The sequence below is a fragment of the Dendrobium catenatum genome, unplaced genomic scaffold, assembly GCF_001605985.2.
Source record: "Dendrobium catenatum unplaced genomic scaffold, ASM160598v2 fragScaff_scaffold_860, whole genome shotgun sequence".
NCBI lineage: Eukaryota > Viridiplantae > Streptophyta > Magnoliopsida > Asparagales > Orchidaceae > Dendrobium > Dendrobium catenatum.
In genome coordinates this window covers 692519-720219 of record NW_021319322.1, presented here as the reverse complement: position 1 = coordinate 720219, position 27701 = coordinate 692519, and the positions used below count along the sequence as shown (strand labels likewise).

The following is a 27701-nucleotide window of genomic DNA, read 5'->3' as shown; positions in this document are numbered from 1 at the left end:
AGAGAAAGTGATTGATGCCATTGTTTTTAGCAAACAACAGCTGAGATGTAGTTGTTTGCTGAAACTATTAGCTGAAATAAAAAATCAGTATTTGTGGAAATAAGTAAAAAAAATTAATTGCTATAGTGTTTAATACACGTAGGTAAAACATAAAAGAGTTGTTATAGTGTTGCTGAAATTTGATAAGAGTTGTTGAAGAATGGTTGAAATTACGTAAAGGTGTTGCAGTGTTTGTTGAATTTAGAGGGAAAGTACTATGGTTGTTGCACAAAACAATAAAGGAGGTTGAGAAGAAGTTACTATTTAATGAGGAGAAACTTATTTGAGGTGGTATAGAAAAGACGAAGAAAACAATGACCTAGAAGAATGAATTCCAAGTGAAATAAGATACCCAAACAATACATAAAAAAATAATGAAAATTTTATATATTTGTAAATTCATAACTATTATGTTCATGAGCATTCTAATTTTAGTTCATGCGCATAATTATTGATTTATTAATTAGTGACTTCAATAGCACAATTTATGATTGTTAAAACTGAATGGTATTGAAAATATGAAATAAGTCATATATGGAGGATAGGTCGCACAAGTAAAAGCAAAAGACCTGACGAGGTAAGCCTATTCTCTCAAAATTCTAAAAGTTACAAATTCGAACCCAACATTGAATGAGAGAGCAGCTTTAATTTTAAAAATTGGGAATTCGGATATAACCTAGAACTGAAAAGCTATAAGGGTGCAAAAATCAGACTTATTTAAGTAGTTCAACAGTTAACAAAATATAAAATAATGTTATACATTTCTTATGATCAGTATGAAATCCAATGTGTTTTAAATTAATTGTTAACAATGTTATTATTATTTTTATACATTGCTTGTGTATTTCATTGAGCCCTAGCTCATTAATAGTAGTTGTACTGCACAATGTTTTAAAAGGCGAAATCGGGAATCGAGGCATTTTGGCTAAGCGAGGCGAGGCGTAAGCCTCGAGGCGAATCGAGGCATAAGCCTCAAAAATTATAAAAATAAAGCAATTTAAATAATCTGTACATTCCTTTTTCACCTCATCAGGTACTTTTGCACATGGTCCCACATTGACATGAGTACAGGCTAGATGATCCTTCAATCTCTTAACGCCACCAGTTATGCGTTTCTCACAGAAATTACATTTCATGTAAACATATCCCTTCTTTGCACCTTCGCCAGACACTTCAACTTGAGTTCCATATTTCCATGCAGGATCTTTCCTTCTTGTACCACTAATCATGCTAATAATATGATAGATTTTAACAATTATTGTACTACCAATAATAAACCAACATGAATACAAAAATGTATCAGTCTGTCGGGGGTCCAAGGGGGCGTTGCCCCCTGGCAGGGTTCGACCTGTACCGCTCAGTATCGAGCATGTACCGCTCCGTACCGAGCATGTACCGATCCGTACCAAGCATGTGCCGCTTAGTACCGAGCATATACCGCTCGATACCGAGCGTGTACCTAGTGGTACCGAGCATGTACCGCTCAATACCGAGCATATACTTGCTCGGTACCGAGCGGTGCAGGGTCGATACCGAGTATGTACCTAGCAGTACCGAGCATGTACTGAGAGGTACCGAGCTTGTACCTACTCGGTACCGAGCATGTACTGAGCGAACGAATGAAAGAAAGCCGAATCAGGGGTTATTCAAGCTTTCGTTACTGCACCTCAAAGTCAAGGCCACAACACCGCTCACCTGCTCTTCCGACCTAACCGAGGCCTGAACGTTTTCTGCACTCACAAATTCGGCTTCGTTTCCTGCTTTCAAAACCATTATTGCTTTTGGATTTGTTTCCTGCGTCGTCTCCTTCTGACTTCGTCTCCTGCACTCACGGCTTCGTCTCTTTCCCTCACATCTTCGCCTCTAGTTCGCCTTTCAATTCTCACAGGAAGCCCTAATCTTATACGCGAATACACAAATACGAATTGGCTGCGTCGTATTTATATATATATCGAAGAAAAAATTTTGAGGCGGTGCCTCATACTGCCTCGAGGCGTTACGCTCTAATGCGTATGCCTTGTGCGAAAAAATCGTACGCTTCGCTGGATGGTTCGAGGCGTAAGCCCTGATACGCATGACTTCCGCCTCGACTTGAGCCACGACTCAATGCGGACGCCTTGTCCGCTTTTTTAATGGTTGGTACTCCAAGAAAGGGAAATGATCCGTAGGGCATTAGACAAAAAGGGATTACTATCCTTTTTCGTGTACATATATTTTGGGTGTATATAGAGGTCCAAGTGGAGGCTGTATAGAAATTTTTGGGGTATGTAAATAAATAAATTCCTAAAAATTTTTAGTAAAGTTATATATTTCTTTTGAATTATATTTGAAGTTTAATCGAGATATATTACTTTTTACTCATATAATTCTGATAAAAATAGTTCAAGTGAAGTGTATTAACAATGAAGATAAAAAATTACTTTTCCTAGAAGATGATATTCAACAAAGGTGGATGAGATATTTTGTTAAACGTTTTAATGAATAATGTAAAAATACAATTGACTTAAGTGACCTTAGCATCCTAAATGAAAATAAAGATTTTTATTTTTATCTATGTATTAGTAAAACTAAAGTTATAGAGGCTTTAAAGAAAATGAAGTGTGAAAAAGCTATCAGACCTAATTATATTCCAATAAAGGTGTGAAAATGCTTAGGAGATGGACATTTTTGGCTTACTAAACATTTTAATATTGTTTTGACGACTAAAAAGATGTCAGATGAGTGGAGAATGAGTGTGTTAATTCCTATTTTTAAAACTAAAGGTGATACACAGGATTGTGTGAATATAGAGGAATTAAGTTAACGTGTCATACTTTAAAACTATGGGAGCGAGTTATGGAGCGTAGGTTGCGATGTGATACTAATGTTTCTCAAAATTAATTTGGATTCATGTCGGGTAGGTCTATTATTGAAGCCGTACATTTATTGAGAGGCTTGATAAAGAAATATAGAGAGAATAAAGAGAATATATATATGATATTTATTGATTTAGAGAAAGAATATGATAAAGTTCCAAGAGAAATGCTATGGAGAGTTCTTGAAAACAAAGGAGTTAATAATGCTTATATTCAAATCATTAAAGATATGTATGCATAAGCTATTACTTATGTTCAAACACAAGGTGGTTTGACCAAGTATTTTCCTATTTCGATTGGATTACATCAAGGATCAGCCTTAAGCCCATATCTTTTTTCTTTATTCATGGATGTTCTCACTAGACATTTGCAAGAGGATGTACCTTGGTGTATGCTTTTTGTTGACGATATTCTTCTTGTTGATAAGACTAGAGAGGGAGTTGAAGGTATACTTGAATTATGTAGATTAACCTTAAAGTCTAAAGGTTTTTCCTTCAGTAGATCTAAAAATAAATATATGGAGTGTAATTTTAGTAGCAATAGACCTAGTGAAGGGATTGTGACTTTGGGCGATCAAGTCATTAATAACAATACACGTTTTAGATATTTTAGATCTATTGTTCAGAGTGATGGTGAAATAGATGAAGATATTATCAGCAGAATTAAAGTTGGATGGTTGAAGTGGAGGAATGAATCGGGCTTGTTGTGTGATAGAAAAGTCCCCCTCAAACTTAAGGGAAAATTCTATAAGATGGTGGTGAGACCTGCAATGCTTTATGGTGTTGAATGTTGGCCATTAAAAGAGAAGAATAAAACTAAGTTAAGTGTTGCAAAGATGAGGATGCTATGGTGGATGAGTGGCTTTATCCTTAGAGATAAGATACGAAATGAGCATATACATGAAAACGTTGGAGTAGCTCCTGTGGAAGATAAGAGTAGAGAGAGTCGCCTTGGATGGTTTGGTCACATTAAATGGAGGCCTTCATATGACCCGGTTAGGTAAGTTGAGGTATTAGATTTGACTTATGTTAAGAAAGGTGGAGGTAGACCTAAAAAGACTTAGAAAATATTAGAAATGATATTTATTTATTAGATTTAAATGAGAATTAGACTTTTAATAGGACGCAATGATAAAAAAAGACTCATGTAGCCGACCCCACGTAGTGGGAGAAAGGCTTGATGTTGTTGTTGTATGCGTCTTACTATCTTAGGAGCAAAGTAGTTTTGGTTTACGCCCATTGGCAAGATATCAAGTTCACTACAAGTCTCTTGTAAGTCTTATTTAGTTTATTATTATTCACATTTTTACAACTTAGCACTCCCTTTGATTAATTGAATTTTTTGAAATTTAATTTATACAATTTTATATCAAATTTGTGCTAAAAAAAGGATTTTTAAGTTCAAATTGGGCCCCTTGTCAATCCAACTTTTGAAAGCATCCTAACATATTCCACATATAGGTGGCTTCACTAGGTACGTTGGGCCTTTCCATTAAAATTTCTTTACATTAGCGTGCATATATTGGCTCGCCAGATTTTCATTACTCAAGCGTGTCGATTTTGTCCTCGTTCTACACACGAAAATTTTCTATTTTGTCAATTGAAAACCCCAACCAATATAGGTGTTGATATTAGTTGTTTTAGTTGTATCTAGTTTGCGAACATACACCATTTCGAAAATTTTGACTTTTGAACGACACATCTTAAGCAATCTTCGTACTTCAGTCATCGTTTAACTATGCATGGTTGAGTCGACCGTAGAGCCACCATTAAGGTCAACATACATCATTAATTCTAAAAGAGTTAGAAAGATGGAAGGAAGAAAAAACAAAATGTTATGGGCAACCAAATGAATTTTACGATGTGGGAATCTCACTCACACTAAGGAAATAGATAACTCTCTTAAACATCCAAAAGCAGGAAACCACTAAAGCAACCTAGTAGAAATGGCATTATGATAGGATATCAGACAAAAAAACAGAGAATAATCAACCTCAACTTAAATGAATAATAATGTGTCAAAGATCCAAATTACCAATTCAAAATGAACACAATAGCATATGATCAAAAAAAATTTGAATAATCTCCATCAATCGATGATCAAACAAAAATTTCCAACAAGAAAGTACTCAAAAGGATTTACAAGCTCTAAAATATCATCATTATGTAGCAAGATAACAGATTTACCTTTAAAACTAAAAGAAAGTTTAATCATAATGGAATGACAAACTAGGAAAATACTACTTGTCAAAGCATTCCTCATGTATCTATCTTCTATTATGGATAAATTTTCTTTGGGCTACCACATAGGAGATCATTCACAAATTCATGTTTACATTCAGTTAGGAACTTTTGTGTTGGGCTCATTGGCGATCATTATATCTCTATAAGATTTTCAATTGAAATAGATTACACCAAACTCTTTTCATGGTGATCTTACTATGTCAATGGATACTTACCTAACACTCTTGTTTGAGTTGCATTTCCTCACTTCACTTATATTATTAAGCCTATTTTTAATAAAACTTTACAACAGGATGCAGCAACAGCTCATTTCTCTTGACTATCGATGGGTAGAGTTCTGCGCAAATTGGAAATTTCTATTCCTTTTGAATATGAGGTGTGGATTGATTCCTCTTCTTATGGTTATTGTTAAAAGGTTGAATTTCAAAGGTGTTCCTTCTTAGTATTATTCTTACAAAAAAATTTTAACACAACTACTCTAAATATTTAAAGGCTCATTCAGAATTGGGAAACCAAACATCAAGACACAAGGAGAGCACATTAAGGATAAGATTCAACCTCCTAACATAACAGTTGTAGCTTCTCCTACTTCAGATCAGGATTGCACACAAAATATGGAACGAACTTTAGACCTTTCAATGGATTCAGAACCTTCTTTATCTATTCCTGCTAGCCTCAGTGCCTACAACCATTGACAATGATCATGATCCTCCTAATAGGATTTCCCCTCCTATTACTAACAAATATGATGATCATATTTCAAAGCAGCTTTATGATTTTGATTGGAGTCAGCAAAGGATTGATGCTCTAGTGGATCGGAAGTTTCAAATTATGTTTGTCAGGCAAGGAAGGATTAAGAAAAAAAAATCCATCGTCGCTCACCAAGATTCACTAAACTAAAAGATGTTGCTAATGAGTTTTACTGTATTTTTTTTTTTTTAACTAGAAGGATTTTGCATTCTTGCCTCATGTTGCATGTTATTTTACTTTTCATTTTGTATTTTTCCTCTAAAAAATAATTGCCTCTTTATGTACTCATATCCAGTGGCGGATCCATATCCTTTTTTTAGGGTGGACAAACTTAATATATAAAAAAATAAATACAAAAAATTCTAAGTAAAGTCTTGTAATTCATTATAATTTATGAAATAAAAAACAAATTACAAAATTTACATTATACTTTGCATTTTTTGATAATATTACATAATGACTTCATTCGGAATAGAATCAAATACATCTTTCTCAATATAAGGCACTAGACAGTCATTGAGCCAAGCATCACCCATTTTACTACGCAGTCAATACTTAAAATCTTCATTGCAGAAAATACTCTATCTTAGCAGTAGCAACTGGTAAAGCCAGCGCCAAAACAATAAGTCTATAAACTAGTGGATACACTATTTTTTTGACCTTTACCATCTATTTTCCAAGATTAGCAATACTAGTCAACGATGTAAACTCATCACTTGTGTGCACATCAATAATATAAGTAGACAACTGATGTTCAAGAGACATAAAATTGACCATCGAGAAATCTGATGGATATAACTCTGCAAGACGAATTAACTTTCCCTTATCATAAGCAATATTTCCTATCATTGTTTGAGGAAAATGATGATTTTTTGGTTGATGCGTACACTTCAACAAATAAGCTCTACGAGCTTTATCATGCTCATTCACATCATAACTCTAGATTGATGGTCTAAGACCAAGGTCAGCATGGAGATTGTTAATATCAATCTCGATACATTCTTTTCGCTTTAAGAATCGTTCCATTCTCAAAAGCCTAGTAAAAGAAGTAAAATAAACATTTCAGAACTTCTAACAAATAGTTAAAGCTTATCATATAAATCATTTTAAGATTGTTCTATATAATTGGAAATTCATTCTCTTCAAGGGTTGGAGAAAGATGATCAGGGTGATAAATGGCTTTATGATAAGCTTAAAGAGAAGGAAATCTATTGAAACCAAAGATCTTATGTAAAATGGCACTTGAAGGGGTACAAAAAATCCTTCTTACTTCAACAAACTTGCTAATTGTAATATAAAAATGTCACTCATCCAGAATATTAAGGAATGTAACTCTTTCCTCGAAGATCGAGAATATTATTTAATCTATTTTCCAATTTATATAAGGATTTTTTGAGTAAAAAACAACGACCTGCTCATAAGATTGATTTTCTTTGTTTTTGTTTATCTGGATTTTTCTTTTGCTTTGAAAGAAGTTTGAAGAGTTTTTTTTTTTCTCTTCGTGCTTCGAAAGCAAGAAAGATTTTCCTCAATGGCTCAATAGATGACAGCAAAGATTCGCCTCTATTTTCTTTGTTTTTGTTTATGGATTTTTCTTTTGCTTTGAAAGAAGTTAGAAGAGTTTTTTTTTTTCTCTTCGTGCTTCGAAAGCAAGAAAGATTTTCCTCAATGGCTCAATAGATGTGAGAGAGGGGAGCTGCCTGCTGCGAAGAAGAGGTTTCAAAGTCTTCATTTCGCGAAATATTTTGCGGCTGCGGCTGATGGCGTGATCGGCAGGTTTGATAAGATTAGGGAAAAAATTAATATTTCAGGGGGGGCAAAATACCAAAACTAGTTCTATTATTCTTTTTTGAGGGTGGGAAATGCCCACCCTAAGCAAACCGTGAATCCGCCCTTGCTCATATCAAGTCATAAAATTATTCTTTTAAAAAAACAAGTCAACAACCCTAATTTGGATCTATAGAAGTGGGTCAACCCAATCGGACTAAACTAGATGTTGGAGAGAATTCCATATCAATAATAAGCACATAATATGAGTAAGATAAATTTGACATGTAACACTAACCAAATGATAGGTTAGCAGTTGAAAACTTGAATTTTTCAACCAAGAATAATGATTGAGAAAATTAAAATTATAGCCTGCTCAGGCAGTCAACCTGTAATTTATACTATGCATTTATTACAAGAACATCAACCAAAAACTGTGCCAAAAAAGAAAATGAAAAGAACGATTAGATCCAATGAGTGAAAACTGAATAATGATAATTTGTCTCATTGATTTCAAGCACATGCTAAGAATTTCAGTATTTGGCCAGTAAAGGATCTTCTCACCTGGACATTACTATTTCCATCATTTCTTGATCTGTTAGATTTTCTGGAAGCTTCTGGCCCTTCGTTTGTTCGCTGAAAGCTAGCAGCATCCTGCAAATTCCGAAAGTATTATGGTAAAAACAAAGAATCTCCAAACAGCTTCATAGAATAAAAGTTGCATGTTTGGAACTCTTCAGATCCAATATTAATTTCATAGATGCTCATACATAATTTAACTATCTTCATAATTGAAGTAAAATTTACTGTCACATCAGCAGATAGCGCTGAATAAAATGTTAATATTTCAGAAGAGACGTTCTTGATATTTCAAGCAACAAATGCCTGATACATCGCTTGCTCAAAGAAAAAAACTAAAACTGAAGAATTCTCATTCTTAAATCAAAGGAACAACTAGCAAATGATTTCCTATATTAAAAAAAACCATATAAAAATTAACTGAAAATCAACTATTTCTAAACCCCTTCTTCTATCATTTACAGAGTAATTTTGTCAATTGCATACGTTTAGGTTCTTCAAGTAGTGGCCAGGCTTTGATTCAAAGACACAAAACTAACATTAACATCAAAAGTAATTCACTCATCAATCATCATTACTTATTTCTTCTGCTTTATTATTGGTTCCCAATTATTTCCTGTCCAACTAACAAAACCCGAAAAATCAAGGTTTTCTTTAGTTGCAATCACGTTTGAAAGGTACAATCAGATGCCCAAGAGCAGTCATCCAACCACTCTTTTTTCTCACAGGGCAAGCAAGACGTTCACTCTAACTATCAAGTAGGATAATTACACTAAAAATTGCTAACGCGTGAAATAATCTGAGTCACTCTTACTTCATAATCTGCTGTCATGAGATCTGAATAGTTTGCATCGACATACTTAAAAAAAAAATACTAAAATGCTATTTAAAATACTCTTTCATCTTCATTAGTGAAATTACTATGCTTTGCTCGTATCCTCAAACCCTAGCGTCTTAGGAGCAAAGTAAGAGGAATACAAAAGAAGTTGATAAATAATTTAATTTATCTTTCTATCCATTATTTCACAACTAGTTAGATATATAATGAAAATAGTGTCTAGAGACAAATTGGGCATTGCTATTCTCCTTTTCCCCCTTTAAAATATTTATTCCCGTCCCTATTTTTGTAGTTCCTATTTCCAGTCCGTTGGAAGAGCAAGAATAAAAAAGAAGTATAAAATAAATCCAAAAGCAAGGAATTTAATTGAGCGATTCGGAAACTAATTTGGTTTCCTTCCACAAATCAAAAGATTAGAATAAAATGTTGTGATTTGGGCCATGCCAAATCTTAGTCTTGCACAATAAAATTAACTAATTAAGTAATGAACTTCAACTAAAAAAGTATTTATGGAAACATTGGGATAATACACGCATGATAAGGTTTCTAGATTAGGCATGCTAAGAGAAAAAGAAATAGTGAAGTTTAAAGAATGCAAGGAATAAGGAAAAACATTAGTATTTTAAGCCATTGACCAACAGTACGGAGGTATCAGCAGAAGGGTTTACCTGTGAAGAGAGTTTGCAGTCAATTGCACTTCTTCCATTTCCATAACTCCCTTGTGTCTCTTCCGGAAAGTCTCAAAAAGCTCATCCCTAATAGATATAAGCTGATGAAACAACAGAAAAGTCATGAATCACAAACAAGATTAGGTAATATCATCTTTACAAGTAACTGAGTCATAATTTAGAAGCCTAGAATGGAGCAGTTCGAAGCATGAGAAAGCAATATAAGCTTGTTAATCTTCAACATCCACAACAGCAACATTAGCCTTATCCCAACTACTTTGACTCGCTTTATGAGTCCACAATCTTCATTCAATAATATTGTGTTGCATGAGGTTTTCAACCTATTCTATGCAAATATTTATGCACAACTTATATCCATAACACTTTTTACTTCCTAATCCTTTGACATCAATTACATCCACTGATATTATTAAGTGTGCAATTTCTACCCTTCATTATTAATGTCTAAAACACAAGTCTTTTACTATCCTGTGTTCAATGGATGACACTCTCATCATCCCCGTAATATCATTCCTCAAACTATCTTTTCGAGTTTTGTCACATATTCATTTATGTTGAGCTCAACTCAGTGATGATGATCATGATGTCCCTGTTGATTTGATTCTGGAAATTTTTACTCGAATCATATTGAGTCTAACATTGCTCTAACCATATGATCACTATACGAGATCAAAACAAGAAGTGCTTCAGATGCTTCTTCAGCAAATTATTTTTCATGCAAGACATGTTTCTTTCATTTAAATGGTCATCAAGTGCCACCTAGACCATAGTTGAACTAATGGCAACAAATTTCTCCAAAAATTATTTTAGATATATATTTTTCTCCAAAAAAAAAACTTAATTTGCAACACTCCTATAATCAACTAATCATCATATTAACCTTATCATAGTTATTCGACGTTGGCTTCATGAATTCACCTCCATTCTTTCATACTGAGAGATGCATAAAGTATTAACTCTATTTTGCACATCGTTTTGCATATTCTTGTCATTTTATATTTATTCTATCTCTTTGCTTCATTACATGTTTGCAATAATCTTGTCAACCAATCTTTTTGATACATCTTCTAGCTTCTCTTATCTATATATCCTTACCACCTAGTATTTTTAATAAAATTATTTTTGACAGAGTTCTACTGTATTCATCTTAATATTTTTAGCTCTACCACAATCAACTTGGGGATGAGACACTTCATTATTACATAATACTTTGATCCCATTTATGCTTAATTGTAGATTTAAAATGCTTGCCGTCAAGTTTGCAAATTTTTTATTATTGGATAGAGCAAAAGCTCAAAATAGTCCCCGACAATGGATAAATGTTCATTTTAGTCCCAAAGTTTCACATTACGCTAATTTAGTATCTCATGTTTCACTCGAGAAAAACAACACGTAGGCATGAATCCCGCTTTGCAACCATAGGATTTCATTCTTCTTAAGAAAAATTGTAATTAACCAGATTACCCCTAAGAGTGATATCAGGGTTTATTTAGATCTAGGTTCTTTCTTCCTATGAGAGCAAGCCCTCATAGTTAATTACCCCTCATATTGCATTAAAGAGAACTCTCGATTAAGGATGAACTAATACTTTAGATGTGCAACAATTTTATTTTTGGTTATGGGGGATGGAGGTAGATTCGATCAAGATCCCATGGTTTCATTATCCCGGGAATAACATAATTTTCAGTCTACCAACACTAACAATCATTGATCGTAGTATCCAGTGAATCTGATTAGCAATCATGGGTTGCTTCTTCTCAGGGATCCCGAGTAAACTAAAGTGGTTAGATATAGGTTGATTTGGTTTAGGTTGGGACTTGTGGTTCCACTTAGGAGCAACCATTAAAAAAGCGGACGAGGCGTCCGCATTGAGTCGCGCCTCAAGTCGAGGCGGAAGTCATGCGTACCGGGGCTTAGCCTCGAACCATTCAGCGAAGCGTACAGTTTTTTCGCATGAGGCTTACGCATCAGAGCGTAACACCTCGAGGCCGTACGAGGCACCGCCTCGAAATTTTTTATTTGGTATATATGTAAATACGACGCAGCCGATTCGTGTTCGCGTATAGGATTAGGGCTTCCTGTGAGAATTGAAAGGCGAATTGGAGGCGAAGCTGTGAGGGAAAGAGACGAAAACGTAAGGGAAGGAGACGAAGTCCTGAGTGCAAGTGACGAAGTCGGAAGGAGACGACGCAGGAAACGAAGCCAAAAGCAATAATGGTTTCGAAAGCAGGAAACGAAGCCGAAGTTGTGAGTGCAGGAAACGTTCAGGCCTAGGTTAGGTCGGAAGAGCAGGTGAGCAATGTTGTGGGCCTTGACTTTGACGTGCAGTAACGAAAGCTTGAAAAACTCCTAATTCGGCTTTCTTTCATTCATCTGCTCAGTACATGCTCGGTACTACTAGGTATCGCTAGGTATGGCTAGGTACATGCTTGGTACCTAGCAGTATATGCTCGGTACCGAGCATGAACCTAGCGATACCTAGTAGTACCAAGCATGTACCTAGCGAAACCTAGCGATACCTAGCAGTACCTAACGATACCTAACAGTATATGCTCGGTACCGAGCATGTACCTAGCGATACATACTCGATATCGAGCGGTACATGCTCGGTACCATTAGGTACATGCTCGGTACCGCTCTGTATCTTTCCATACGAACAACTTACGAACTTAAAAACAAGTAGAATTTCAAAATTACTCTTACAATAAAATTGTGTTGTGATTTCTTTGCCTGTGAATAAATAAAAATCTTGTATAAATCAATAATTTGATGTTGATTATTTATTTCTATAAATTATTAGCAATGACTAGTAGCAAAAGAAGGAAAGATCCTGCATGGAAATATGAAACTCAAGTTGAAGTGTCAAGCAAATGTTCAATCAAATTCATACTAAGAGAAGAAATTGATTGACAGAACGAAGGAATAAACTAGTTAATATTATGCTTAACAAAAAATTGAAAAATAGACATCTCAAATTACAGAAGCAATGAAGCATTGATAATGAAATTGACCCTTTACTTATTGATGATTTACAATCTGATGATGAATAGGTTACTCCTAAGAATGCTGATGTTTCTGAAGTTGAAGCAGAAGGAGAAACTCATGTCAATGAAGACAATGAAGCAACTACTCATGTATATAAGAGAGAAAGAAAGTGAGATTGGAACTTCAAAAAAATTCAAAAATATTCTTAAATATAATGAATTATTTTTTATGTTATTATTATTTCATTCTAGAGCTAATGAAATATTAACTGATATAGGGGATAAAAGAAAAAATATTATAGATGAAGAAGAGTTTGCGGATGACTTTGACATGAATTATGAAGATTCTTTGAAGACAATTAAAGTAATGATGAGCATGCATTAGGTCTTGATCCTAAAGGGATGTTTTATTTTTAAGTGAGTTTATTTTAAATCTTCTTTTTCAATAATATACTAATATTATCTTAAAACAAATCATCAAATTCACAATTGACATAATATTTTGTTATTTTTTGTCATTATTTATAATTTTAAATTACTTTATTTTTATAATTTTTTAGGCTTATGCCTCGATCCGCCTCGCCTCGCTTATCAAAAACGCCTCGATTCCCGATTTCGCCTTTTAAAACGTTGCTTAGGAGTTGCCAGTATATTTGGATTTGGGCCAGAGCTTACGACTTTCATTGAAATAGCCCAGATAGTGTGTCTCACAGCTTCCCGTGGAAGTAGCCCGTTGGTTTTATTCAAAAAATTGGTCTTGTTGCTTCTATTAAATATAGCCCATAGGTTTAGGTTTGAAAAAGGGATCTTAGTAATTTCATTGAAAACAGCCCATAAGATAGGTCTTACGGCTTTCATTAGAAGTAGCCTGTCAGTTTGGGTTTAGGGTTATTTACTTGGAAGTTTCCCGAGCATGCAGGTCTTACGCTTCGCTTAGAAGAGACTCGTAGTTGGGATTTAGGGTTAGGATACATTGACCTAGAGTTTTTCCTAACGTGTGGGTCTTAATGCTTCTATTAGAATTAGCCCCTGCAACAGCTCTGACAGCCTCTATTAGAGGTTGCAAAGTGAACTTGAGATAGCTGGGGTTTAGCATAGTGGGGGGGTTTGTGAGGGGGGGGGGGGGGGGGGCTTTAGCATTAGATACTTAGTTTGGTGCTTTTCACCACCTGTACTAGTGTCTTGTTTACAGTAATAGCTTTATTTGTTTCAGCACTAGTCTTACCTACAGTAGTAGTTTTACTTTCAGTAGTTTTTTTACTTTCAACACTTTTTTTGTTGTTTGTTTTTACCTACCGTACTAGTGTTCTTCTTACAATGCTAGTTTTGTTTACCACCCTACGCTGACTTTTATTTACTTGTGTGAGACCCCTTAAGTAAAAAGAAGTTAAACTCTTGTACATCAAAGCACCTTATGGTGTAATAGTTAAAATTTCATTTAAGAAACTCCACAGTTAAGCATGTTTGGGATGTGTGACCTCCTATTGGTATAGAACCATGAGGCCCTTAGGTCAAAGGGGACAATATCTTAATTGTTCAGAATTTTGATTGTTACAATTGGTATCATAGAAATACACCAGCCATAAAATGAGAACTAAGTGTCATACAAGACTAAATGTTACGCAAAGGGAGTCACCTCTTGAATCTTGTATGGGACAAAATGCTACATTCCGGGAGTCACCACTTGAACTTTTATGGGCCACTAAAATCCTATTTGCCTGGTGAATGATTCTTAGATAAAGATGATAATCAACGTCAATTACTTGAGTGGGGGAGATTGTGAGACCTCTTAAGTAAATAGAAACTAAACTCTTAAACATTGAGACGTCAATTGGTGTAATGGTAAAATTTTCATTTAAGAAACTCCGCAGTTAAGAGTGCTTATCCCAAAAAAATCATAGGGTGAGTGACCTCTTGAGAAGTTATACAACAGGACAAAACCATGATGCCCTTAGGCCAAAATGGATAATATCTCTATAATTAAAAGTTTGAGCTGTTACAACTTGTTTGCAGGTGTTCGTATCTAGGAGTTGCTGAATTTACTAGGAGTTGGGTTTAAGTTTGCTTAGGGATTTTGGAGTTTTCCTTGTTTTGAATTTTGGTGTTTTAGTTTTAGAAGTTTGGACCTTAGTTCGTGTGTGATGTACTTAAGTTTGTATAATAAGAACATTGTTCTTTTAATTAGTTGCATTTTATTTTATTATTTGTTGTTAATTGCATTAATTAGCCAATTAATAGTTTTTTAATTTAGTTAATTAAAAGCTTAAATTTTAAATTAGAATTAACTGCTTTGTTCGTTAACAAAATTTTTAAAATTTTGAATATATTTAAAATTTTCTCAATTAATTTAATTAATTGGTTCGTTAATTAAAAATTAATTAAAAGATTCTTTTTTTAGTTTTAAATTAATTAATTAAAGTTTTAATTTTATTAAATAATTAAATCTTTAAGTGTATTACTCAATTAATTAACTTTAATCAGAAGATTTAAATTTGTTTTCTTAAATTTATTGATCAATTGTTAAATTAATTAAAATTTTAATTTTAAATGAAATGATTTAGTTAATTAGAGTTTTGATTTTATTTTAATTAATTAGTAAATTAAATTAAATTTTAAATTAATGTTCAATAAGATTTTGATTTTTATTTTGATGTTAATTAATTAATTAGTTTTTTTAATTATTTAAATTAATTAATATTTCAAATTTGTTTTAATTAATTTATTATTAAATTTTTATTTAAATTAATTTCTCATTTAGATTTTAATTAAAAAGTCAATTAAAATTTTAATTATAGAGTTTTAGGTTAATTAGTTCATTAATTAACGAAGCTCTCGTTTTGCAAGTTTAGTAGCCTCCCAGCATTATTATTATTATTATTATTATTATTAATTATAATAATAATCGTCAATCCTACAAAGAAAATCCCTCTTCCTCACTCATGCTTCAAGAAAATAGAGATGGACCCAAGTTACGCAAGCATACCAAGTGTTAGAGAGTTGGAAGCGAATCAGGTCGATTACGCGTTCTGAGCGATAGAGGGAGGTCGAGATCATGGTCGGCGAATCAGACGAGTGCGGCTACATTATGGAGGCTAGAGCAAGTCTATCACGTGGGCTCGTGCAAAGACATATGGCAGCACGCACGGGATCAGCGCAGAGAAGACGAGAGAGCTAAAGCCAGAGAGTTTTGGGGTTTTTTTTTTTTTGAACGAATAAGGGAGACGAGTGGGATGGGGGGTTTGTATGTGAGTGATTGAGAGATTGAGGGGAAGTTATGTGCGAACGTAGGTAGTGGGAGCCGGCCGAGCTTAGCGTGGGCCAGATCGATCAGTTAGAGGTCAACGCCTCAATTATTAAAAATTGAATCAATTTAGACCCAAAGCCTAAATTAATAGTTAAGGTTAACTATAAAATTAAATATGAAAGGCATTTTAAGTGCTACAAGTGGATATGAGATTATATTACATATATTGTTCAATTTTAACATTTAATATATTATAGTACATGTTTAATCTACTAAATAATAAGGGTGAATAAATAGTGAAAAAAAAAATTATTTTTAAAATAAAATATAACATGATAAAAAATACAATTTCATATCATTTAATATAATAAAATATCATAAGTCAATTTCATATCATTTAGTTCATTAACAAATCAAATTTAATGTGTTTTAATTTAATTTACATTTGAAGTAAAAGTTTCTTATTAATTCTAGTTTTAATTATTGTCAATAAATTACAATTACAAAAATAATTTAATTATGAAATAACTTATTAATTTTAATTTTGATTATGTTTTTAATTATTTGAGTTAATTATTAATTTTTAATTTAAATTGTCATTATTAACTAACCATTATAAATAATATAATTAAAATCTAAGCTAATTATCAATCAATCTAAGTAATTATTTAATTATTAATTACATTAGATTCTTAATTAATTTTAATTAAAATAATTAAACTAAACTATTTTTTTCTTATGTCATATTTCTCTGGCAATGCTTGTTTTGTTATCTTGTTATAACCGCAGGTTTGTTTTTCCGCTTCTCCAGTTGTTCGTTACTCTTCAACTTCGCCTGCTTCACAAGGGTTACGATAAATAAAGAAGACGTATGGGAGCACTTCCACCGTCCAGGTTAAAAGCCTCACTCTGATTTTTTTGTGCTTATTCTCTCTAATAGGAGAAAAACATCATAGCTCGGACTATATGGACATCCATCCTCTCCAGTTTGCACTCACTATAATCAATTCTTGGATTAATAACAACTTTGCATAATGGATGTTGGTCATTCAATCAAAACATGATAAAATCTCGTGTCCCAATTTATTGATGGTAATTTTTATTACTCTCCCTCTCTCTATTCTCTCATTGCTTGAATTCCCCTCGCCTTCTCGAGTAACCAATTCAGGCAATATATTCCCATCTTTCTCTTTACGAACCATTGATGTATGTACTCCCCATTGCCACCTTTGGCAGGAGCAACATCTATTTTTGTCAAATATTTACAAACTAATGTCGATACTATACGTCTTTCTAGGCCATTAATGGATAGGGTCCTAGAGGAATTGGATGTTACCTCTATTATTCACAGGGAGTAATGGATTAATACATCGTCTAGAGGTTAATGTCATAAAATGTTGAATTTGAAAGCATCCACCAATATTACTCTTTCTATAAAATCTTTGGTCGGGTTCATTGTAATATTCACAAAATGAAAAAACCAAGTAATTATTTTTAATACTTATTTAATTTAAATTTAAATGATAATTATAAGCCCCAGAGTGTCTAACAACCCCATAAGTCAAGAAGTGGGCTGAGGAAGTAAATTTCAATTCATTAAATTTTCACTGGGAGTACCATGGCATCGGGTTGCGCAATATCATGGCATTGAGCTCTCGAATGGGGAGGAGAATTTGAGCTTGCGTTGCAGCACTAGGTGGCTCCAAGCCCTCAAATTGTGAGATTCTGGGAGCGCAGCGGCGCTATATATATATATATATATATATATATAACAATTTACTAACCCCCTCACCCCTAGCCATTTTGCTAGAGAAGGAATGAGGAGAAGAGGATAGAGAAAAAGAGAGGTATTGGCAACCAAAATTCAAAAATCATTTGTCAAGCCTGTTTAGGATACTATAGAGCACGACGTAGAATTTTAAACCCCAGTCTCTGATTTCAATTCCAATGGTATTATAGAAAATTATGTATAAATGTGTTTTTCTCGGATTTTACAACGTTTTCACCGTATAACTTTTAATATGTTATCGTATGCTTTATCTTGAATGTTTAGATTATAAGAATTTAGATTTTTACAGGTTGGTTTTTCCTATACAATTTTTTGAACACATAAATTAATTGAAATTTTTCTGACAATTACAATAGTTACATAAAAACCTTAAAATGTTTATGTGAATATTCGTCAAAAATTCAATGAGCATGATATTATACAAGCAATGCGGATTTTTAAAAGTAATTCATGTATTATCTGAGTACCACATTGAATTTATAATTTATTAATTATTGCACTTGTTTTGCACTATTTATACCATGGCATTGGAGATGTTTTAATATGTGAAAAAAGCACTCTCTGATATTGGGTTGACCTGTTTATTAAACAGATCAGGTTCGAGTTCTACTTTCAAACTCATTTAAAAAATTGGGTCAGGTCCAAGACAACTCCCTAACCCAAGAATGACCTGAAAAATGACCCATGTACTCAGTCTGCACCCGCGCACCACTTCCGCACTAGCAGACCCGAGCGCGGTGACCCAGCGATCCCCGCTCAACAATGCATCATGCAGGTTGCGTATTTCGCTCCTCCCACCCGCATCGTGTGCCCCGTGTAGCATACGATGTCCCGCTCCAACCGAACTCGACCCACGCTCTTGCCTGCTCTCAGCTCCACCTGGTCTGTGGGTTAGGTTGGGTTAACTTGTATTAGGGGCAGGTCGGGCCAGGTTAAAATTTCTGACCCGCTTGTGTAATCGGGTCGAGTTCATGTTGAAGCAGTCGAGGGCGGGTCATTTCGAGTTGGACCCGAACCTGACCCAAAAAACTATTGCAACACTAACTTGCAGTATTCTATGGAGAGGAAGCAGAGTGTTCGAGTTCTACTGTGCTGAAGGAGTTAAGCTGGTGTAGGAGAGCCATGGAAGCCGGGGAAGAATTTGATGAGGGTGAGCAGCTTACTTCGATGGAAGAAGACAAAGAAGGGAAAAGAGAGTAGTAAGGGAGAGAGATCTGAGGTAAGCATTTTGATTTTATTATAGTTGTATCATAGATTTTTAAATATTGGTAATATTCTTCAAAGAGATTATACCAAAATATTATTTAGTATTTTAACTGACTTATGAAGAGGGGAGATTGCAATGTAAAATTGTTATTGTGGGATAAAAGGACTTAATTCAATATATTGAAAAAAGGAATTATAGGAATTATAAGCTTTAAGAAATGTGAATTATGTAATTAATTTACAAGAGAAAAAGGATACAAGGTGTAGGAATCGAGGAGGCAACTCGTCGCGGGGTTAAAAAATGCAATTTTAATTTAAAAAGGAAATGTTATTATTTTTAGGCATGTATAACTGCATTTAACCAAAATGAAGAGTAAAAATGCATCATTAAAGCTACTGCAATTTGGTTGAGTGGGTCTACAATCAAACAATCAGGTATGAACAATCAAATGTAAATTTTAATAATTCTATTTTAAAATGAAATATTATATGATTAGATAAATGTTTTCCTAATTAGCAATATTTTGAAAAGAAAAGCACTCAGTTATATTTTAGTTTCTTATTCTTTTTATGCAAGCATTGTATATTATAGTAAGTCATTAAGCATGAAATTATCAGTCAAATATAAGTTCAGAAATTTTGAAGCCTTAATGAATATTATATTAATTGAGAGTTGACAATGAAATGTTATAATACCTACACAGGTGGGGCAAAAGAGATCCTGATAGAGGCAAAAAGGATCTCAACATAATTTAATGGCGATAATGTTGGGTTCTTACCTATGCACCATTAAACAATATTATGAAGCTATAAAAGCTAATTTTATATTATACATATGGCTAAAACCTGAGATATCCAATTATGATATTATTTACAGGCTTCGAAGAAAATGTAAGATACTTATAATTCTTAGTGCAAAATATGATGTTTCAATCATTAAAGGACATGATCTATGGCTACCTATGATACTGTAGCAAACATGTTATTACTCATTCATATAAGCATATATATATTTTTTCAATTATGTTGCAAATTACCTTATGAGTTTATGTCAATTAAGAATATAATCATATTGTTCATTATACTATTCATTGAATTATTTATTAGAATTTCATATCTTTCTGAGCCTCATAACTCACCAGATTTTAATTCTGATTGTTATTATTAGAGGGGGGGGGGGGAAATAAGGTGGAAGCAGAATAACTTCAGTTCAATATAAAACTTCATGTTTTGTTGTATAACAGGATAGGTGGTATCAGCAGAGGTATGTAGGTTGTTTATTATTGTAATATTTTTGGCTTCTTAATGTCTATATAATTATATATGCATGATTTAAATGAGATATTTTGGATGTTTTTGTTTTATAGAGGAATGTGGTGAATTGTGACAGGAATATGTTTAGAAACGATATTTTAAATGTCGAAGGATTTCATGTTTTCTCTATTGCACTCTACGATGTTGATCGGTGGTGTCAGGAGTATGGCACGTAACATAGGCCAAATCTAATACATCTACTCTTCTAATTGGGTCATCGGTAGGTCAATGTTTTATTTGACTAAACCATCTAAGGAGACTCTTTCTAATCTTATATGCCACTAGAGCTACTCTAAGCTTTTCATGTATATGCACGTTTCTCATTCTATCTCTACGAGTAAGCCAATCATCCACCAGAGCATCCTCATTTCTGCAACTTAACTTAATTTTATACTTCTCTTTTAATGGCCAACTATCTGTGCCATAAAGCATTGCAGGTCTCACCACCATCTTATAGAATTTTCCCTTACATTTAAGGGGTACTTTACTATCACACAACATGCCCAATGCTTTCCTCCCCTTCAACAATCCAACTTGAATTCTACTAATAATATCCCCATCTATTTCATCACCACTCTGAACAATAGATCCGAGATATCTAAAATGTGTACGCTTATTAATGACTTAATAGCCCAAAGCCACAATCACCCCACTAGATCTGCTACTACTAAAATTACACTCCATGTATTCGGTTTTAGATCCACTCAAAAGAAAACCGTTAGACTCTAAAGTTGACCTCCATAATTCAATTTAACTTCAGCTCCCTCTCTAATCTTATCAACAAGAAGAATAGCATCAACAAGCATACACCAGGGTACATCCTCTTGCAAATGTCTAGTAAGAACATCCATGACTAAAGCAAAAAAGATATGGGCTTAAAGCTGGTTCTTGATGCAATCCAACTGAAATAGGAAAATACTTGGTCAAACCACCTTCTGCTTGTTCATGTTAATAATTAAATTAAATATAAGTAACATTCTAAATTGAATGTTAATAATTCATGAAAATCTGGATAAACCCTAATGAAATGTGAAAGTCAAGTGTAAGCGAACCTCTAATAGCAAGTGTTTTCTGATGCATCCGAAATCTCTATGAAAATGACTTCAAATGTATAAATAAGAACTTAGAAATCAAGTAAACGCTGAAACCCTGAAAAATCATGCTCTATTAATACTTTATTTATTCTCTACAAGTCATTGTATTTGTTTTAATTAATTAACTACAATATAAAATTTAAATTTTGATACTAATATCAATGATGAGTACTGAAAAAAGTCTACTAAGCTTGGTCTACGATATTTTCTGACATTTCAGGAAAAGGCAAAGGCCCAATAGAGTAGAAAGGTATAGAGGCAAGATCTTCTTAGTCTAAACGATTGAGGTATTATTTTCTAATCCAATTTTAAATTCTTCCGATGTATAGATGATTGAAATTTGATTGGGATATTATATATGCATTTTGATGAAATGAAACACGTCAAGTTGCTTTTATTGCTTAGATTTTATAATAGCTCTGGTTGTTTCTGTTGATAGTTGAGATGTTAAATTATCGATTTGAAATTTAATCCTTCCATTAGATCCTAGTGCATCACATTCACTTTGAGTGCTTCAGAGTAGATCTAGATTTAAGAAAATTACATGTTCAGGATCATAAAGTTCATTCAAATGGTCATGCCACCTGTATCTTTCAATGATTGTTGCTCTTTCATTAATGGAGGTTTGTTCTCAAAATGTATGACAAATTGATCCTCTAGAAGTTGCATCTAATGTACCTACCTCTACTATTCCTTCGACTTCAACTTATATCTCTCATAATTAATGTGGATATTGATCCCCCTGCTCTAGGAGTTCCTCTCTCCTATTGATGAAGGCATAGGAGCTCATAATTAAATACATCCTCCTGATTATGATGGAAGCATTTTGAGTAACAAGGCACCATGAATCAAAGGCTTCATATCATATTCACAAGATAGGATAGTAATAAGAAAAAAATTTATCGGCATTCTCCATTTTTGTACCAAGCTCCAAGCTAGGCAAGTTAATTGAGCTTGTACTCCATGATATCTTTAGTTTGCCCTATTTATTTTTCTTTTTTCTCTCGCAATTCTTGTTAATTGCCCTTTTGTTTTACTCCTATCATTTTCTTATAAAATTATGCTATAGAAAAAAAAATTCACCAAGGTTTAAGGCTTAACATAGAGCTCCCTTCACAAGGTAACCCACAAATACAATACCAAGTCCTCAGCCACATAGTTTAATCACCTTAAAATAAGATAACAACCCTCAATGATAGCTATCGAGTCAATTGTTTGATAAGAACTACCAATTCACATCAAAGTATGCCACATACATGAAATTATGGATGCTTAAGAAGAGTAAATTCAGGCTACTAATCAAATTCCTTGGAAGCTACAACAATAAGCCTCTAAATTTGGCTGACTAAAACCATTAAATTGACACGAGAGAACAAAACCATCATATTTTGAACAGGTTAACCATCCATCCACCTGAATTTAACTCAAATGATGATTTTGAACTTGAACCATACATGATATCTTTATTTTATTGTATTTTTTATTATCTTAATATTTTGTTCACCAACCTCTTAAAAATATGGGCATATAGGATGCTTACTAATTCACTCCCTTTTTTCTATTATAGATTTTTTTTAGAGATATTTAATTGTTAAGGGTTATCTTAGTCTTTTTGACATTTAGCCACACTTCTTTAAAAGGGCCCTCTTAGGAGACATTTAGCACTTGATTTTGATTAAAAAAAAATCTATCAAAAAGTGAAATTCACCAACCTTCTATTGTGGAAATTAAAGTCGCTTTAAGGTTTTGTATATTCCTTTAAACCAAAATTGTGTACTTGAATCACCTCTATGTTGTGTGTGCTGAGTTTTATCAAGATCTACGATGTAAGCTTCTATCTTTCTTTAACCTGTTTCCCTTGTCCATTACCCATATCTTTTACAAGTGGACTTCATTTTTGGCCAAACACTTGAGAGAAGTACTAGTTTTTTTTTTTCACAGATTTCTCAAATCCGTGTTTCTTCCGTGTCTGCATTACCATCAATTCCTACCCTTCTTAATAGTGCAATAATCATTTGTTGTATTAGATATTACAATGATTCTCCCTCCACATTACCATCAATTCCTAGCCTGCTTAATAGTATAATAAATATTTCTTTGTAATAGCATTCGTTCCTTCCTCTAGAATAGCTGAGGCATCACGTTTTTGGCTAATAACGTACCCTGTCAAATTGTAAAGGAAAAACCATGGTAAGGATTTCATGATGTCAGGTAAAAAAAATATTGATGTGAATCCTTAATGATATGACTACTAACATTCAAAATATTTAAAGCAGCCATGATATAGTGTACTAAAAACAAATCAGTTAGTCAACTGACCTGATAAACCGCAACAAAGTGCATCTCACTCAAACTTTTTTTTTTCAAGAAGCAAGCTACTGAAAGATTTAAAGCTATGCATGTAAATCAAATAATCAGGAAAAATCCTTTTCCTCCTCGTTAATAACAGAAATACTACCCTAATGAGCTACTCATCATTTAACAAGTCATCAACTACCGAGTCTCAAAGTAACAGAACATAAAGGTAAGTTGAAAATAAAGTGAAAAAGCTTATTGGACTCGTACAGGTAGTTCTACATGCTCTTCCCAAAATGCCGTAGTGGATTCTTTTGCAGTCCGTATCCAGTTGTCGATATCAGAACTTCCCATTAAGCTGCTGTGCCGTAAAACCCAAAATGAACATGCAGAAAGGCCAACTGCTCCACAGGTGTAGCGAAGCCAGTATAAGGTCATTCTGTTCGGTTTTTGACAACTGGAAAGCTTAAATGAATAACAAAAGAATGCCAAATAAGATGTTGAAACAAAATTACATTTCATCGTGTTTCATTCCATTCTCAAAGACAATATAGTAAACAAAAGACAACAGAAGGAATATCATTCCAGATCTATATCCCTCCAGACTCTCTTCATTTTCCTTAATGTTTCATTTATTTCCCTAAACATTCTAAATGACGAGCAAGAACAAGAAATATCTTTCCAATTGTAGTATCCATCCTAGCTTTGTGAGACTCTCTCAAAGTCACAATAAAATTTTAATGGTCTGATGTCTGTTAATGTGATCCGTATTTTGAATAGATGGCAAAAACATAAATAATTATGGCAAAATATCACATAAAACTTCCGTGTATTAACAAAACACTAAGAAAAATAAACGCACACCGGTTGTGTTAGAAAAATAAACACATACCAATTGTGAGAAAACAACTGCAAAGGAAAAAAAAAGCATTTTTACCAAATGAAAATTTGAATCATCAACAACCACAATCAGTTTCCAAACAAGAGACTTCAAGTAGCAGCGAAGCTCACGTAAGTTTACATACATTCAAAAGCAAGTTTCTCAATAGCATTTCACATAATGCAAAAAAACCAAGTAGAGGTCCAAAATAAATAATGGTATTTACATACTTTAGCTAAGCCTCTACATTAAAAACAGCTGAACAAAGTACTACTTCCTCCACTTAATAATATTTTCAAGTTCTATCACCATACGAATGCAAGTACAGGTTGACACTAATTTTAGCGCCTAATAAAGTTATGACTAGCAGAGCTACTTTTGAAATGGGGTTTTGCATCCATGGAAACCTTAATCTTAAGAATTAAAAATAAATATCTATCAATCTCGTCATATTAACTTGGGGAAATTTCTAGGACCTTTTTCTAGTCATCCTTTGAATGTTCATAATGCCCTATACTTTTTTCCAGAAAAGCAAAATGGAACAGATCACCCCAAGCTCATGATACTTTCAAAGTTCACAAATTTGTGGCAACTAAACTAAGGATGGTTTCTCTCTCTATCTCTAGAGTCGCTAACGCTATCCTCAATTTCTCCATGCATGCACATCATCGCACCAAGTCCAGATTTTTTTGCACTCTATCACATAGATTTCTGACAACTCCAATAGAAAATTTTCCCTATCTTTGGACGTCATTTTGTTTTATGCTTGATGTCATCATGCATGTACATCATGGGTGAGATTTCTATACACTCTATAGATTTCTAGAAAAGCTATTCAAAAACTTCCTCTCTCCATCTCTAAAATCATTGAGTTGTGTCCTCGATTTCACCATACATGCACATCAAAGTCTATTTTGACCCTATTCTCTGAATTTTTTCATACAATTTTCCAGACAACTCTGCTAGGAAAAATTTCTCTCTCAATCTAACAACATCATTACGCTCTACCCTTAATGCCGCCATAAATACAAATTATATACCCTATTGTGTAAGGTTTTGTTATTTTGTCACACATTTTTGGTGAATCTGCTAGTGAAAGTTTATCTCCTCATCTGTAAATGGTAAAGTATTCTATCTTTGATATTTTCATGCATGCTTCAAATTCCTTTGTACTTTGACACAAATATTTATAACATTCCGCTAAGGAAGATTTTTTGCTCCATCTCTAAATGTTGTACTCTATTTTCAATGTCTGCATGCAAGCACATCAAATGTTATTTGACAAGATTTCTCACTGCCCTACGGAATAAATTTATGACAAATCAATTAATGAACGTTTCTCTCTCCATCTCTGAATGTTTTTGTGGTTTATCATTGATGTCACCACACATGCAAACCAATGACCAACTTGGCTAGATTGATATGTCCTTCATTACAAATATTTCTCTGACTATGTTGAGAAGGTTTCTCTCTTTCTTTGAACATCATTGTGCCCAAATCATGTTACACTATGGAGTGCTAAATTTCTTCATCGATGGATTAGATTAGTGACCTATGATTTTATTCCATTATAAATATTCTAATCTAGGTTTTGCCTATAGGAATTATTTAGATTTTGGATCACTTACTGTTTTTATTAGTTTCCCTAGAATTAAGATGGCTAACCAATTAATCATTGTGGAATGGATGTTAAGCTTGATAATGACTCTCTAGTTGACGCTTGTTGTAAGACCAACTGGATCGTGTATCCAATTTGATGGATATAAATGATCATGTATTTTGATATAAACTACTTTGAAACCAAAACTACAATAAACACGCAAGCGAACAGAAAGCACCCATTCAAAATAAAAATAAAAATAAAATGTTTGCATGTATTTTAACAACAAAATTTTCACTCAAGAAACTGAATTTGAATAATTGCAAACGACGCACACATGTCATGAGACATTTATTAACTCAATTATGACAATTTGGTAGCCATGCAAGTGCCTTGAAATATGTAGTTGTCCTTGAAAAATGTACCAACCATCAACAGAGAATTATTTGCATATGCTATAATAAACATGCTAAATGCCTAACTTGAAAACAAAAACAAAAAAATGCTATGTGAGCTATAAGCAAGATGAACTTAAACATACCCTGCTCTAAGAACCATACAATCATTTTGAAAAGCGAGCAATCATTTTAAAACTTACAAGACTCCTTTTAAAACTCAAACTCCAACTCATTAACGAGTAGTACGCATTCTTAAGTAGGCCGCCCTACCTATAGGGCAGGGTCATAAGTTCCACGTTTCAAATCTGATCTTTCATGTCCCAAAAACTGAAGTCAATAAAGACTTGAGCCTTAAAACAAACATCTACACAATAAAGAAGGATCTAGGTCTACTTTGATTAATTTCTATTATGTATTATCTCTGTTTAAAATTGCGCAATTAGAGGCGCGCCTTTGCGCAATTCTGCCCAAAAACGCCTCATAGCTACGCAATTTTGGGCTTTCAAGAGGCGTACGCCTCACTGGGGCTGAGGCGCTGTTGACCTCTGAATAATAACCAACGGAACAAAATGAAGAAGAAAGCTCAAATCAAAATCCTACATACATACCTGTGCCCGGAGGATCCACGAATTCTGCCTCAAATCCTGCCCGAAATCCTGCCGAGACACTGTAGCACAGCGCCGTTTACGTCGCCTCCTGAGAATCCCTCGCAGACCTCGATCGTTGCTCTTCGTTGGCTTTAAAAGCCAACCGAATGAAGCCTTCGGGAGCCATTCTATTCCTCCCGTCGCTACTTCCTCTCGGCTCTTCTCCCGTTCGACCCCACGACACTCTCTCGTCTCTGCTTCCCGAATTCCTCCCGACCTCCAGCTCCTCCATGCTCAACTCCACACGCAGCTCTTCCTCTCCCGATACCTCTCCTCCTCTCCCGTCACTGCCTCCACTCCTCTGTCGGAACCCCAGCTTCCACGACCTCTCCCTATTCCAACCTCTTCTCCGATCCAGTGAGAAAGAGAGAGAGAGAGAGAGAGAGAGAGAGAGAGAGACCGATCCACATACCTATAGCCGACTCCAACGGACCGATCTCCTCTGGCCATCGCTCCATCCAATCCCGTCCAAAGAGCCGCCCGAACTCCA

The 27701-nt window shown here is 34.0% G+C and overlaps 1 protein-coding gene across 4 annotated transcripts in view; it reads right to left on the bottom strand.

Annotated features, from left to right (window-relative positions):
- Nucleotides 1-27701, bottom strand: part of LOC110098672 (protein DGS1, mitochondrial) — a 91753-nt gene that overhangs the window by 33297 nt on the left and 30755 nt on the right. For 3 of the 4 annotated variants that reach the window (XM_020825574.2, XM_020825573.2, XM_028697066.1), the window contains 3 exons: nucleotides 23957-24151; nucleotides 9740-9840; nucleotides 8219-8308 (listed from right to left, as the gene is read on the bottom strand). In XM_020825574.2, the coding sequence (XP_020681233.1) occupies nucleotides 8219-8308; nucleotides 9740-9840; nucleotides 23957-24151 (386 nt within the window). The remainder of the gene's footprint in view (nucleotides 1-8218; nucleotides 8309-9739; nucleotides 9841-23956; nucleotides 24152-27701) is intronic. The other variant, XM_028697065.1, reaches the window with a different exon arrangement.